This window comes from Lepidochelys kempii, chromosome 2 (assembly GCF_965140285.1).
Source record: "Lepidochelys kempii isolate rLepKem1 chromosome 2, rLepKem1.hap1, whole genome shotgun sequence".
Taxonomy (NCBI): domain Eukaryota; kingdom Metazoa; phylum Chordata; order Testudines; family Cheloniidae; genus Lepidochelys; species Lepidochelys kempii.
The window spans coordinates 144,794,288-144,811,130 of NC_136381.1; the positions used below are offsets into that span (position 1 = coordinate 144,794,288).

Genomic DNA, 16,843 nt, shown 5'->3' on the forward strand with positions numbered 1-16,843 from the left:
AGAAGCAGATGTGGGTGGACGGAGGGAGGACAAGAGGTAAAGAAGGTAGACACAAGCGTATGGTAAACGGGAGCAGAAATGTCTCTAATAACCTAAGTACACTACCTTCCAGAACCTAGAACTCAGACCAGGAATTCTCAGGCTCTGCACTCTTCTGCTCCCAGCAAATAGATCTGAAACTATCTGGCACAGTGAGTGTCTAAAGTCCCACCAGTGCCTGATCTACATATTATTACTCCTTCTGTGCCACTGCGTATGCACATAATTTATGTCCCCCACAGGTTTCTTTGCTTCCCCAGAGAAAAATGATTTTCTGATGGGGAAGCAAAGGGAAGCCACAAGAGCGGTCATGTACCCATCCCCAGTAGTATATTTTGGGTGCCCAGGGCAGCAAGCAGAGAGGTAAATCACTGTGGCGCAGGAAGCGGGACTGGGGAAGACCCAGCTGGTGGCTCCTACCCTGCACTGGGTTCAGTTGCTAGTCCAGGCTGGGCTGGAGAGGAGGTGACTTCCTCTTCCCCTGCACATCATCTGGGGCTGGGTCAGAACCACCCCCAGCTTTCTCCCCCAGCTTCCGGAAGCTCTACAAAATAACCCCCCACCCCATGAATCCTGCACCCATCACTCAGCTGAAGGGAGAGGGAACCCTGTACAGGGAGCAGCTCCCCCATCTGTCCATCCCCCATGCATCTAGTCCCCTTCAAACCCAGACCTTCCTGCCGAGCCTCACTCCCCGCACACTCAGAACATCCCTCCCCCAATGAGCCTCACTCCCCCTGTACCTGGACCACCCCGATGAGCCACCCACACCCAGATCTCCACACCACCGAGCCCCAACCAGCTGCACCTGGATCCCCACCCCACTGAGACCCACTCCCCGAGCATCTAGACCCTCCACTGATCTCCCCACACCCAGACCCCCCCGCTGAGCCCCAACCATCTTCACCTGGATCCCACTGCAGAGTCCCATTACTGTTGCATTCAGAACCCCCCAACAAGCCCCTGTGCATCTAGATCCCCCCCCTGCAACTGGACACCCCACTGAGCCACATGCACCCAGATTGCCCCACACAGAACCCTCTCAACCCACACCTGGATCCCCCCACACACACTTGCATCCTGCCTGCCCACACCTGGTGCACCTGGCAAGGAGGGGCAAAGCCCAGCAGTGTTTCTGGGGCAGGCTCGGTCATTGTGCTGTGTCAGGGTTGGGTGCAGCCTCACCCTTGAGTCCGTGTCCCGGGGGGGGGGGGGGGGGACTGCACAGTGATCTCCCACCTCTGTGCAGCCAGTGGCCTGTGCCCCCCAGTGCCATGCTGGAGCCTCCATATTTACTTGACAAATAAAATTTGCAGAATTTTAAAATATTGTGGGGAGAATTTTAATTTTTTTTGTGCAGAATGCCCTCAGGAGTAACATATGCAGCCTATTACTGGTATCAGTTAATCTAGTAACAGAGTGCAAATGGCAGAGGTTTGTGCTGTGTATTTAAAAGTTCAGAACCTGACTGGCCACTAGCTTAGGTAATCAGCAGGGTCTGAAATATGTGAACATGTAATTATTACTGTGTTAATGCATATGCACAGTCAGCCATATTTTTGATATTTCTTAGTTTTGAGCACTTGACTTTGCAATTTTACTGTTATCTGCATGTAGTTTTTGGATGTAGCTTTTACTAATAACGATGTGTGAGAAGGAAAGAAGTCAGCTTAGATCTCTGATCATAAGTTAAGACTGCAGGATTGGCAAGTTTTTACATGTAAACTAAGAACATTTGTTATGGAAATCATTGATAAACAACACATAATGGAACCACACAATGCCATTTTGCAGTGTCACTTTTTAGAGCCCATGTACTTTAAAACACACTAAAGCTATATGGATTGTGTCTTGTAACCCATTCTTAGACTAACATAGTGTAAACAAACCTATTTGTCTATCTGAGGACTTGCTTACAATCATTTTGTTATTTGTGTGTGACATGACTGTCAACATATACTTCCATTGAGAACTTAACTCAAAATTATTTTCTTAAAACTACAGACAGCCTGATGGGATTGTTACACATGAAAATTAATTGTGGTCCTTGAGTTTCTAGCAATTAGGTGCAGTATACAAGTTATTCAACTGAGTAAATATTGGACACCTGCAGTGGCGAATACAATTCATGACTACTAACCACAATTTTTGCAAACACTTCCCCCTATTTCACCCTGAAGTGATGGTTAATATTTAAAGGAGTCTGTACCCTTCAGTTAGAGAAGTATTAACTTTGTTCTAATCTATTCACTACCAGGATCTGATATCATCAATAAGTGTCACCTCCAGTTCCTCCAAGGACATATACTCAATGTGTGCCTCTCTGCCTCTGAGAACAATTTACGTGTACAGACTAGCTACATTATGCTCTAAGGAATCAATGGACCAACTGAAACAATGGTTATCAAAGGTGGCACAAGAGGTTCTGTTCTGTGGAGCTGCTTCTGTCACTCTGATTTCAGTATTAGAAAGTCCTGGTTATTATTTCTTCATCTCACTTACACTTCTACTGTGACAGATGCAAGTAGATATGGAATACAGCTAGAGGAGCATAATGCTTTATTCTCTTTTTCCATGTTTATCCCCATCTGTTTTTACCCGTGATCATTAATTATTTCCATTTTCACTCCTTACTGCTAATTTCCTTTGTTCTTTCTCCTTACCTCTGCTCTGTCTTTTCAATTACTATTTTAAGGTGCACTTATCTATGAAGTCAGAAAATAAAAGAACAAACCCAAATATTTCACTAGCAGTCCCATCAGTTTGGGTTATAACTACACTTAATTTCCCAGTTGTATATAAGGCTTTATTCAAGCATAAGCTTTCGTGAGCTACAGCTCACTTCATCGAATACATCCGATGAAGTGAGCTGTAGCTCACGAAAGCTTATGCTCAAATAAATTGGTTAGTCTCTAAGGTGCCACGAGTACTCCTTTTCTTTTAGCGGATACAGACTAACACGGCTGCTACTCTGAAACATATAAGGCTTTGTAACAATTCTTAGGAGGATTTGGAGGAGTGTTGTACACATGGGGACTTAGGGCCAAATCGTGGATTCCTGTAGAAGGCCTAAAGAACGAAGTTTTGAGCAGAGGAACTTCCAAGGGCAAACGGAATCTTCCCCCACTATATGAATCACAAGTGCAGCAGCTATTAGAACAATGCCCTTGAAAAAGTTGCTGCACAGTGCTGCTCTTTCGCCTGCAGGGAGCGTAAGTCTCTCTGAGGGGCCTGTTCTATTTCCTGAAGTGGAATGGGGGACGCTCCACAGCTTTTTGGGTGCTGTGCACCTATCCCAGGAGAGGCAGCAGACTCTGCCATCAATTGTAGAAGAATGTGAATGTTAAAGGGAGGAGATGTAAATATACTTTTGAGCATTAATTCCATCAATGGCCTGAATCATCCTCTCATTCAATTCCTCTTCAAATCTTTTCTTCTGTGATTTTGTTCTGTAATGAAAAAAGATGAGATATTATCATTGGATCTTGATTGGAAAACTGGACTATAGTCACCAAAATGAAATTCAACAAACACAAATGAAGGTGCTACAGTTAGGGAAGTAAACCAAATGTACAAATACAAAATGGGAGAAAACGGGCTTGACAGCAGCACTGCTGAGAAGGATCTGGGAGTTGTGAAGGATCACAACCTCAACATGAGTCAGCAATGTGATGCTTTTGCAAAAAAAGGCTGCATTAACGGAGGCACCGCATGCAAGTCACAGGAGGTGATAGTACCACTCTACTCAGTGCTGGTTAGGCCTGAGCTGGAGTACTGCATCCAATTTTGGTCATCAATTTTTTAGAAAGGATGTAGAGAAACTGGAAAGAATGCAGAGGTGAGTGACAAAGATGATCAAAGGGATGGAATGCAAGCCGGATGAGCAAAGGCTGAAGGAACAGGGTATGTTTAGTTTGGAAAAGAGGAGATTAAGAAGGGATATGATAGTTGTCTTCAGCTACTTGAAAGGCTACTATAAAAAAGATGGAGAAAAGTTGTTCTCTTTTGCCACAGAGGGCAGGACAAGAGACATTGGGTTCAAACTACAGCATAGCAGATTTAGATTAAATCTCAGGAAAACTTCCTGTCAGAAGAGTAGGACAATGGAATAGACTGTCTCCGGAGGCTATGGAAGACACTTTCACTTTCACACCTTCTTCACTGGAGGTTTTTAAAAGGAGGCTGGATAGCCACACGTCTTGGATGGTTTAGACACAACAAATCCTGTGTTTTGGCAGGGGTTTGGACTAGATGACCCTTGCAGTCCCTTCTAACCCTGTGATTCTATGACAAATCATCCCCCAAAGAACATACAATCTAAAAACAAAACATAAGGTGGTGCTTTAAAAACAAAACAAAATACACTTGTAGAAAATCAGAGTTGAGGAAATTTCTGTTAAAGGAAAGTACTCACTTCAGTAACGTAATGAATTTATAAAAAAGAATTTCATATTCTCAGCTCCTTAAAAATATCCATGTTTGCTGCAGCTGTTTTTGGTAATATTTGTCTACGTTGTGTGACTAGGTAAGAACATGCCATTCACATTCATAGGAACACTTTGTATGGTCTGATTAGAGGATCTAGAACTTTCCAGTAGCAGGTTTGGAAATAATTATCAAAATTTTATTTTCAAATATATTTCAGGTTTCTCTTTATATAGTCTGTAAAACTACTATAATGAACAAAAAGGTTCATTTTTATTTTAAGTTAGCTGGGCATGGAATGGACATAATGTCTGCATGCATAGGACTCTCTTCTGTTACACCAGGCTTCACTTGTTCACTTCAAAAGTTGTGCTCTCCTAAAACCTGGAGCACCTCAAATATCTCCAGGTTTTCTTTCCACCCTTTCAAGATTAGTATCCAAAATTTAAGATATAGGTAGTACCTTAGATTTGAACAACCTGAACTCCTAGGGTTTATAACTCACAGATAACTCACAGATTTGAATTTTGGCAAGGTTAATTCAAGCACTTCCTCCTTCTGTGCCATGACTTTTGGATTAGTTCTTAATAATTGAGGATCTAAAGGATGGTTCAATTGATAAGATAGCGTAGGTTTGCAGAGCAGTTTCTATAGAACCCTATTACTTTTCCACTGAACATAACTGATTTCAAAACTATTGACATGTATCACTGATTTCATGACTATTAGGTATGTGTCAAGTGTCTATGACCTATTTCTTACAAGGAGTCCAGGATAACAACAGATACTTGTCCAATCTTATCTAACCCTATCTAGCGAACAACTAAGAAGATGGGATTTCAAAAGAGCTGAGCGCTCACCTAACTGTTCCCTTTGACCTCACTGGGAGTGGTTGGGTGATCAGCTCCTTTGAAAATCACTACTTATTCAAGTGCCTTAATATGGATATAGGAGCCTGATTTTAGGTTCCTATTTGTGAAAATCTTGGCCATAAGCTATATTATATTTTCAGGCCAATACAATTCTAGTTTTTTGAACCTTTGGAGTCTATTTTAAAGTACAATTAAAGAATAAGAAAACAAATGCATTTCCAGCATTTGAAAGAATTTCATTCTTTGAAAATACTACAGTAAAATGGTTCACTCTTTCACTACAGTGCTGACATACACGATTTTCACATTCTGTGCAAACTGAAACATAACTAATCCCCTTTAGCCTTAAAGCCAGGATGTGTTTGTCAGGTCTTGTAGGATCAGCCAAAGGTTGGTCATCCTATGGGATCCAGAACTGCTTCTGAATGGGAACACCTGCCTTCTTGTCATCCTTTGGATAGTGTCGGGTATTTACAGGGCATGGACATGGGAAGAGAATAAAGAGAGACCACAGGATGAATTACCACCTTTGGAAAGGGAATGAAAATTTTAGTTTTGAATGGAATGGTTCTTTTAAACCAATTGATGGTACTTGTGATATCACTTATAGCAATGAAGAAAATATGTTATTTACAGTTTAGCTTTCTCAGGCTCTTAGAAAGATGATACCCAACTCTAATTTTCTTGCAATACCATGCTAATTTTATTTTCAAAGAACAGCCATACTCTTTTCTTGTTTTGGAAGTTTCCAAAACAACTTTGGGGATTTTTAAAGAACTTTTTCAGTTCACATACATCCATTTCTTCTCATTCTTTCCTAGTAACGGAAAGTTCAGCCATGAAAAATGACAAGTTGAACTTTATCATGTGAATTTATAAACATTTGTCTGGCAGTAACCCAGAATATGGCACAAAACAGCACCTGAACCACAATAATATTTTCTGAAGCTACTTTATGAAGTAAGTAACACTCAAAATAACAATTGAAAAAACCCTTACCAGCAGCCCCACTAGATTTAACTGGATATCAAATATCCAGGACAATGAGGCAGCTTCACTTTCAGATGATCCACACTGTACTGTAATGCAACTTTCTATGGGGTTAATGCTGCTTGTTGGCAGATATGCATCCATAATTAATAAGCATCATTTTAAAATATCTCCATTTTTACATCCAATCTCTTTGTTGGAAGGACTTGCTCTAAAAATCATATTTTGGAAAAAAAATGGTTCTTAATGGTGAAAGTGTTGTATCTATTGTACTTTATGTGAATACATTTATACATACCTTTCTCTGCAGCGCTGGAAATGATACTGACCCATTGGCACATCCTAAAAAATAAAAAAAAAAAGAAGGAAAAAACCCCTGTATCAAATGTAGAACATTATGAAAATATTCCTCATGTTGAAAATATTTGTTAGACTATAGCGATGCAAAATTTGTCAAGAAGAAAACTCTGCAAATACATTAGTGCTTATCTGTTACCAGATCAATACATGAAGTTTTCAAACAGGTGTTAATAAGTACCAGCTTTTTCACATAATAAGTTTTAATGAAGAAGAAAAAGGGAATGATTTGGAAAATATGATTAGGCAAGAAGCTTCAAGGTAAATATTAAATTATTAATATGATTTGGTTGGATCCAAAAAGCTTTTTCCCTATAAGTTTTACTACTTCAGTACCTAATCATGATCCCACTGAAATCAATGCCAAAATTCCCATTGCTTCCAAATGGGAGCTAGGGTTAGTCAGTGCCTTTGAAAATTAAGTAACATCTAATTAAGTGCACAAATATGCATTATGACCACTATTTTTAAATGATGATGATTACTGACAGCAACCATTATTTTGTGACTAAATAACAGTTTGATGCTTTTTATGGTTAACATGTTGCATTCGTTTTATATTTTTGCTTTGATGTACTGAACTTACTGATCAAAAATCTTGAGTTAATGAGAAGTTACATGGTTCAACCCTACATACTCAGTGCAAGGAACATGGGATTGAATTCCAATGTTGAATACAACCAGAATTCCACCCCCCCCCTTTTTTCTTTTTCAGTAGTAGATGATAGTGATGTGCAGTAATCACAGAAACATTGGGACTGAATGATAGGAAAAAAAATCTCTTACCTAATAATTTACTGGTGTGCTATAGAACTATTGATCCAAATCCTCATCTATGTTTGAGGAGACCACAATGAAGCTTGGAAAGGCAGGTGCTGTTGGCTTGTATACTCCAGGATAATTTAGAGCAGTTAAAGAGCACAGCAAAGCCCTGGCCATGCTGCCTTTTCCCCAACTATGCCTATACTGCAGTGAGAGAGTATATCTCTCAGAGAATCTCTCTCTACTGGTGTTCTCCTCCTGTGGCTGTCTGGCACTGGCTTTTAATCCAGAAACTGTCTGCATGGTGGTGCTAAGTAACCACACTATACCCTGGCGTTGTGTCCATAGGCCTAGAAAGCCCAAATTTGCTCTCCAGTGTGCACACACAACTCCTGTTGATTTCAGTGGGATTTCAGACTTGCACTGATAGCAGAATTTGCCCTTTAGAATCTGATCCAAAGCCCATTAAGTCAATGGAAAGACTCCCATTGACTTCAGTGAGCTTTGGATCTGGCCTTTAAAACTGGATCTCAAAACAGAAAGAAAATACAGAGGCATATGTTTTTGTTTAACAGGAAATTATAATTTTTTGCAGTGTTGCTGTAGCCATGTCTGTCCCAGCATATTAGAGAGACACGGTGGGTAGGTAATACCTTTTATTGGACCACCTTACCTGAAGAAGAGGTCCATGTAAGTTCAAAAGCTTGTCTTTTTCACTAACAGAAGTTGATCCAATAGAAGATTTTACCTCACCCACCTTGTCTCAGGAAATAATAGAACATTTAATACCAAGGATTTAATTTTTCTTTCAAAATAGCTATATAGTTTGAAATTACATAAATAGGCCCATACTGTGGTATTAATCTTGCCATTTTCAGTGGTCATGCTGTCCCTGTGGTGTAAGTGTGCAAACGGCTTGGCTGCACCCCAAGATTCCAGGTACCGAGTCATGCGGACAGAGGCCCTCATCTTAGCTCCATCTAAGGTATGCCGGGGTCTGAAGTGGTGCTGAGGACTTCGCCTTTCTCCCTGAAGGGGAAAAAAAGATGAATATTTGTCAATGATTTAATATAGTACATGCTTAAATCCTGTTGTAAAACACACGTGTGCACTCACACACATGCAAACATATGTGCACTCTCTCATGCTTTTATATGATACTATATATCCATACATTTAACTATAACTAAGAGGTGCTGAGAGCATGCAATTCCCAGTGGCTCCAATAGGAGTTGCAGAGGTTCATTTCTTCTCAGGATCTGGCCATTACTGTATATATCAAACAGAAGGTTTCTTTTCCAATCCAGGTAATATTTGTTTAGTACTTCTTGGCAACACTAAGTCAAAATCATTGTTCTCTGAGTAACATTTTGTGTACAGGTGTGTTTAAAAACAGAACTATGGTTGACAGCATAATGCAAGTACTACTAACCTTGGGATTGATTACAAAGTAGGTTTTAACATTATGCTCCTTCAGATATGGGTCCCTTACATCTCCAGCCCCTTCTTCCACTTTGTATGCTCCATTCAAATGTGCCAAGGTGACTGAAGTAATGTGAACACGGCTGAAATTATGTTTGTTAAATAAATTATTATGGAATATTAGAAATATTAATTTATAGCATTATTTTTAACTGAAAAAAAATTCAACAGTTTTCTTATATAGAGTTTTGCAAATTAAACATACGATAATTAAGGGTGCCATTTTCAAAAGTTCTTATGTGTACAAATCAGGTAGAAAGCAACAAATCTGGGGTTTTCAATATAAAAAGTATCAGCTCGACTCATACCTTCCCTCAGGAAAACAACTAACACATATTGATAATATTGATAAGAAGCTCTAAGTCCTGGTTAAGATTTCTTCACAAAGTTCTGCCATCAATTATCTATATATTATTTATTTGATAGGAAAATTTATTAAAGTTCATGTATACAAAGTCTTACCCTGGGACTCCTCCAGCTTCCATGTGGTTTGCCAGTGTAACATCATGTGACCATACATCATACTGCCACTTCTGTAGCCCAATAACACCACAAAGAACATTTCCAGAATGCACTCCTACACGCATATTGATATCAACTCCAGTTGCATCTCTGACCTTCCTACAATTAAGAAGAATAATCATGTTAGGATACAACATGGATCCATAATTTTGAATTTACAAGAAAGCCAAACAACAGTGATAATGGTACCTTATTTCATTTATCTCTAATACCAGGAGGTTACTCAGATGTTTTCTTTTACTAAAAGGTTTACTTTTTATACATTATCACTGTCGTCACATTTTTTGAACCATTTGTTTGCAACAACTCATTCTAAAGTCCAAACTAGAGTTCCCTTTTTTAATACCTATGTTAATTATTTGAGGAATAGTAAGCCATACAGAGGAGAAACTTGGCCTTCTGACTAAGCTTGAAGTGCAACTCTTTGGAAGATCTTTGTTCTATCCCAGCTCTGTTGCCAAGTATGTGTGAGATCTTCGATAACTCATGTAACGTCTCTGTACCTCAGTTAACCTATAATATTTACCTACCTCAGAAGAAGTGTTATTAATGTTTGTAAATGTTTTTAACTCCATGGAATGAAGGTGCAAAATTAATCACTTCTACACACTCCAGTGACACAAAGCAGCTGTAGTCCTGTATATATGGCCGGTTAATATAGTGGAAAGCAGCTGAAGCACACTGGTTAATCTAACCCTCAGATTATTTTGTTAGGAGGCAGAAAACACTCACAGTTCTTGTGATCCCCATGTATCAAACTTGGAAAATACTGAGAATGGGAAATCTGGTTTGGGAGGTTCAGAGTGGCAGTATGAAATACTGCTACAAAGAGATCCATATGCAGTAGTTATTGTAGGGTTTGGTACATGATATTGGTAACATAATCAGTCTAAGGGAAAGAATGGTACCACATTACCTTATAGTAATGTGGGGGGAGGGATAGCTCAGTGGTTTGAGCATTGGCCTGCTAAACCCAGAGTTGTGAGCTCAATCCTTGAGGGGGCCATTTAGGGATCTGGGGCAAAAACTGAGAATTAGTCCTGCTTTGAGCAGGGGGTTGGACTAGATGACCTCCTGAGGTCCCTTCCAACCCTGATATTCTATGATTACTTGCCTCTTGAATTATGGAACAAATATGGCACAGTCATTTCTCTTTCTTCTCAAGCACCAAGAATTGGCTTGGGCAGAAAGTGGGCACTGGACCTAATGGATGTCTGGTTTAATCTGGTATGGCAAATCCTATCTTCCTGTAACATTTCTGAAATGGTCTTTGGCCCAGAAGGTGAAAATTGGTGGAGTTTTATTTGACTGACAATGCTTCAAATCATGCTTCAAAATTATTTTTATGAAAGATGGGGTTGGAATTCTCAGATATTCTAGGCCCCATTCACTTGATAATGCATGTTTCCTTTCTACTACTGCTCTTGTACACAGTTTTTCTGTAGCTGACATACAGTTTGTAAGTGATCTCTGTAAGCAGTCAGCGTAAGATAAATGCAGCTTTGTTCTGCAGGACTTTAGTGCAATACATCTCTTTAACAGACTACTACAGAAAATCAACATCCTTGGGAGTTTTTTGTGCTTTAGCAAAGAACAGCAGAGAGGACAAAGTTCTCCCAGCTTTATTTATTTATTTTCTCCCCTACCTTGCATCTTTGATAGTCATTTACATCTGTGTATTGTGTTAGCCATCTGTGCAAAGCAGGTATAAAATGCTACCAAATCAGAACAGCAGTATTTAGCAAGCGCTTTGTACAGGTGGCTAACACAAAGGTCAAAGGCAGTTGAAATTTAGGCCCTAAATCTTTTTCCAGTGACATCCTGACCAAAAGTAAGATAGCAAATTGGCCTCTGCATTTCATTTTAGGTCACAAAGTTGACAAATCTTACATGAAATTTGAGGATTTTAATTAGCTTGAATCAGGTTTCAAGGTCACATTTTTCTCTGTGTGTTTCTCTCACAAACTCTGAGTTGGTTTTCATTCTTGACACAGAGGGTTTCTGGGAGCAGTGGGAGTAGCAATGAATCCTCATAATTCAGGCTGATGCTGCTAACTGAAGCTCTAAGGCTACAGTTGTCTGTTACTGCCATATCTTTGCTTCACAGATGGCCAATGTATCTGTCTAGCAAAAGTTTAACTGGGGAGCACAGCTTTCCTTCCCCACACCAACTTTTCCCTGTCCCTGCTGTGTGGGAGCCTGGACAGAGCCCACAAAACTTTGCCATTTACAGAGGACTCAAATGCCCTGTCAGTGCTTCTCAAATTGTAACCCCTGTTCCCTACCCAATGACCACACAGTTTCTGCTGAATAATGTGCTCTCTACAGCTGAGGAAGAGAGAGCAGAATGCGCTCCATACAGAAGTCAAAACAACAAAGAAATATGAGTATCAGAAGACATCAGAACGTTATACTGAGATTATTCCATTTTGATCTGTTATTACAGTGATGCAAAAAACAAACAAAAACACAACCCAGGAAAGCTTACAAGAAATAAATTGTGTTGATCCTCAGATCATGAAACAGGCTACAGAATATTGTAAAGAAAATAAACCATTATTTACTAAGTATTACAAAAATACAGTTTCGTAAATCAAATCATTATGAACTTTTATTGCAATTATACCCAGGACAATAAGACTGGAAGAATAAAATTTAATTGAAGAAAAGGCACTTTAAAGATACATTAGAAACAATTTCATGTAAGGAAGAGTGGCATGGAATGGGAAGTCTGTTGATGCAAAAGGTTGGAAGCAATTACTGTATATCCTGTGTAAGAAGAGTTATATTAAAAGGGTTGAATCATAAAAAAAATAGCTAAAATGCTTTCTTTTCTTCTTAATATTTTTTATGTAAGATAAAGTACTGCTCTGGCTAACCAGTAGGCTTTTTCAGAGGAAACCAAAGCAAGTTCTTGGTTTCTTTTGGATTTCCTTAAGGAGGGATGTATTAACAAAGAAGAATTAGAAAGACTATTGTAAATTAGAGTTATGGATGCAAAATGTCTAAGGCTGTGGAACTACTCACGTTTTTAAAATTAGGCATGTGCTTAAGTGCCTTGCTGATCTGGGGCCTAACTGGCTTTCTGACTATGCATACAGGCAACTAGATATAGAAATTAAGAATATACACACAGAAATTCAGCAGAGCACTTTGGCTAGGATTTTTCAAAGGAGCCTGAGGGAGTTAAAGTGCCCAAATCCCATTTAATTTGATTTCATTTGGGATGTGGGCACTTTGGGTCCCATGAAAATCCCAGTCTTAAACACATGCTGAAGTGTGTTGCTGAATCAGGACTACAGAAACTGAATGCTCACCCTATTTAAAGGGTTTTTGTTGTTCCAACAATTACTTTCATGTCAATGAAAATGTTCTCTGAACAAGAAAGAATTTCATGAGATTAAATCAAAGACAGCCGTTGAGAACCTCTAGTTCAGTAATATTTAATTGAGAAGGCCACCAGATGGTTGTGCGGGAGAGAGGTGAAAGAAAAACAACAACAGAATTTAAAATGAAATGTAGAATATTTCTTTGATATAGAATCATAGAATTGTGTGACTCTGAAGGGACCTCAAGAGGTCATCTAGTGCAGTCCTCTGCACTCATGGAAGAACTAATTATTCTCTAGACCATCCCTGACAAGTGTTTGTCTAATCGGCTCTTAAAAAATCTCCAATGATGGAGATTCCACAACTTCCCAAGGCAATTTATTCCAGTGCTTAACCACCCAGACAATCAGGAAGTTTTTCCTATTGTCCAACCTAAATTTCCTTGCTGCAATTTAAGCCCATTGCTTCTTGTCCTATCCTCAGACGTTAATGAGAACAATTTTTCTCCCTTCTTCTTGTAACAACCTTTTATGTACTTGAAAAGGATTATCATGTCCCCTCTCAGTCTTCTCGTCTCCAGACTAAACAAACCCATTTTTTTCAATTTTCCCTTACAGGACAGCACTATACTCCTTCCCCCAGCTTAGCTTTATGCTTAAGCCACCCAACTGAGGTACAATTGCTGTTAGTACAACAGGAAGCATATGTGCATATAGCTTGATGGGAGTCGTGGGCACTGAGCTCCTTTATAAGTAAGGCAATAACTGTAAGGCATATTGACTCCATAATGTGTAATGTAGACCACAGAAGTAAAGCATTCTGAAATAAAGATGATAAGTAGGACTATTCACATATTTACATGGGAATCATCACAACTTTTTACTTCAGTTGGGATAGTCATGTGTTTAAGAACCAGGCTAAATAAGGGACTAAGACCACAGATGACTAACTAGGCTCTCTATTTTTTTTCTATCACCTAACAATTTGGTCTAATTCCTCTTTTACTTTAGGGGCCACTGGAGCTGAAATTATCCTGATATGTACAGCAAAATCTATGCACAATTGCTAGTTTTAGTATCAAAGTGTTTTACTTTTGTAGTTCAGGGCCTCAGTGTCCACATATGTGTTGACCTGAAACAACTAAAAAAAAATTTCAAAGAGAAAAATAAATTCTATGCATATTAGATGACATCCTTCCACGAACATTCTTTTTCCTTCTAGGTTTTGCAGTGGCAGATTTAGAGTTAGTGGGCCCTATGCACAGCTTCATTTTCGCCCTCCCCCTGCCCAAGACCCAGCCAAGAAAAGAACATTCTCTCTCATCTCTCACCCATTTTTCGTTCTTTTTTTCCTGCATCCTTCTCCTATATTATAAGTAATAGGAAGTAAATGAAAATAAAGTGAGGTACCTTGATTGGGGCAGGGGGTTGGGTGCTGGGTGCAGGCTCTGGGCTGGGGCAAGGGTTTGCTACCCACAATTCACAATGTGTAGCAATGTATAGCAACCTCCGGCCGCTCAGTCAAAACTCCTTTTGTCTTAGGTAGGGGCTTGTGATTAATTTGCCCTTAGTTATGTTAATTTAGAGTGAGTTCACAGGCATCAAGAGGTCTGTGATTCAGCCAGTCATCAGTACCCCTCAGTTTAACAGTACAAAGCAGGAGGAAACAGGCTTTTTGGAGGCTGGTGAGTCTAACTTGGGAACTCCTTAGTCAAATGACCCCAAATCTTGGTCAAATGCTAAGTTTCCTCTAAGCTGCGCGGCCAAGCCTATCAAGGGTCGCACAGGTGCTCAGGGCTGTGGCAGGGAGACGCGAAGGTGGCTCTTCTGCGGCCCCAGCCCCAACCTAGTGTGGCCAGGGAGAGGCGCCTCGTCCCCCCAGCCCAGGTGCTGCTGCGGCTGGGGAGGGGCGCCTTGTCCCCCCAGCCCAGGTGCTGCTGCGGCTGGGGAGGGGCGCCTTGTCCCCCCAGCCCAGGTGCTGCTGCGGTGAGAGAGGGCTGGGGGGAGTCCTCTCTTCCCGCTGTGGGCCCCGGGGCAGCCTGCACCCCAAACCCTTCATCTCTGGCCCCTGCCCAGAGCCCACACTTCCAGCTGGAGTCCTCACCCTCTGCTCCAGCTCTGAATCCTCCCACACTCCAAGCCCCACAGGCCCACCCCCGCCACACATAACCTCCCTATTGATACACACAATAAAATTCACTCCACACATGCATGGGAAAAATTAGAGGGAACCAAAATTGGTCAAATGACACGATGCCCCCATGAAGTACACCAAATTTCAAAGCAGTTCAATTAGCTGTTCAAATTTTAGAGCACTTACAAACTTTAAAGCATATGAAATGGTGGGAATGGAAACACCTCTAGTCATTTTTCTGTTTTGGTGCATGCACAGTGAAAAACAAACAAACATACATTTTCTTAAATACTTTTCTCAGTTTGGGACACCCAAAGATTTAGTGGGTGCCATGCACTATGTTGGGTAAAACTTGACAGATTGAGACCATTTTAACCTGCATCACATCAACAGTTTGATCTCTAGCTCTGGAGGAATGCTGCCCCCCTCAACCTAGAATTTTTTTTAAATGGCTGTTTTTTGGGGGGCTGATATCTCTGGAATCCTGTGCTCAAATGACTCCAAATGTGGGCTACTACCCCACCACTGGACCCTTCTGAGGCATACCAAATTTTAAAGGAATCTGACAAAGCATGTACATTTTAAAGGACTTAGAAAGGTTGACCATTAAACAGATGTTGTGGTGCGACCTTAACTATAGCAGTGCTGCCATGCCACTATAATAAAATGTCCTATTTTGTTCACAGAAGCCAAAACAGCTGGAATAGAGAGACGGAGCAAACTGTCATTGCCTGGAAAGCAAGAGTGCCCTTTGCTTGGTAAAATGACTGCACTGCACCTTAAGTGGAGGAGGGGGCGGGTATTGTATGGCTCTCTGGGGGAAGGCGTATAGTGCTTTATGGGTGGGGGGTGAGTGAGAGGCTCAGGAGCTGAGGCAAAGTAGAGTGGGTTAGTGTGGTAATGCTGACCCATCTCCCAGGGACTGGCAGGGCTGGGGAGTTGATAAAGGGCAAGGCTGGCGGGAGAAGCCCTTTTCCCACAAACTAGGTGGAGCAACATCCACCCTCCCTCCCCTTGGAGGTAGCAAAATACCAGGTTTGGTCAGGATCTGCTGAGGGCATTGTGTTAGTCGCTTCTTTCTAGAGGGGCTGGGAAGGAATTTTTCCCTCACCACCAGATTGGCCAAGGTGGGCTGGATTTTTTTTGCCTTCCTCACAGCAGGTTCAGGGGGGCACTTTGTTATGGTGAGTAAGGAAGGGAATTAGGCTCTGATGTCGCAATTTGTTACATAAGCGTGGGGTGGATGTCCAGCACAGATACTCCATAGGGAAGGGATACAGTGACTGGATAAATGGCTCGGTAAAGGATTTAAAAAGAAGATGTTTCTTAAAGAACTGAATTGGGCAGGGGAGGAATTCACGGCTCCTATGACTGGTAGGGCATGGAGCTACCCCCGCTTCCTTATCATAGAAACATAGAATATCAGGGTTGGAAGGGACCTCAGGAGGTCATCTAGTCCAACCCCCTGCTCAAAGCAGGACCAATCCCCAACTAAACCATCTCAGCCAGGGCTTTGTCAAGCCTGACCTTAAAAACTTCTAAGGAAGGAGATTCCACCACCTCCCTAGACAACGCATTCCCGTGTATCACCACCCTCCTACTGAAAAAGGTTTTCCTAATATCCAACCTAAACCTCCCCTACTGCAACTTGAGACCATTACTCCTCGTTCTGTTATCTGTTACCACTGAGAACAGTCTAGATCCATCCTCTTTGGAACCCCATTTCAGGTAGTTGAAAGCAGCTATCAAATCCTCCCTCATTCTTCTCTTCCGCAGACTAAACAATCCCAGTTCCCTCAGCCTCTCCTCATAAATCATGTGTTCCAGTCCCCTAATCATTTTTGTTGCCCTCCACTGGACTCTCTCTAATTTTTCCACATCCTTCTTGTAGTGTGGGGCCCAAAACTGGACACAGTACTCCAGATGAGGCCT

The 16,843-nt window shown here is 41.0% G+C and overlaps 1 protein-coding gene across 7 annotated transcripts in view; it reads right to left on the reverse strand.

The window, feature by feature from the left end:
- The window catches only part of ADCY2 (adenylate cyclase 2), a 431,011-nt gene that overhangs the window by 116,339 nt on the left and 297,829 nt on the right, over positions 1–16,843 (reverse strand). For all 7 annotated transcript variants that reach the window (XR_012157385.2, XM_073332378.2, XM_073332377.2 and 4 more), the window contains 5 exons: positions 9,390–9,548; positions 8,878–9,010; positions 8,298–8,474; positions 6,625–6,668; positions 3,408–3,488 (listed from right to left, as the gene is read on the reverse strand). Coding sequence is in view for 6 of the 7 variants with exons in the window: in XM_073332378.2 (XP_073188479.1) it covers positions 3,408–3,488; positions 6,625–6,668; positions 8,298–8,474; positions 8,878–9,010; positions 9,390–9,548 (594 nt within the window). In the remaining variant the exon portion in view is untranslated. The remainder of the gene's footprint in view (positions 1–3,407; positions 3,489–6,624; positions 6,669–8,297; positions 8,475–8,877; positions 9,011–9,389; positions 9,549–16,843) is intronic.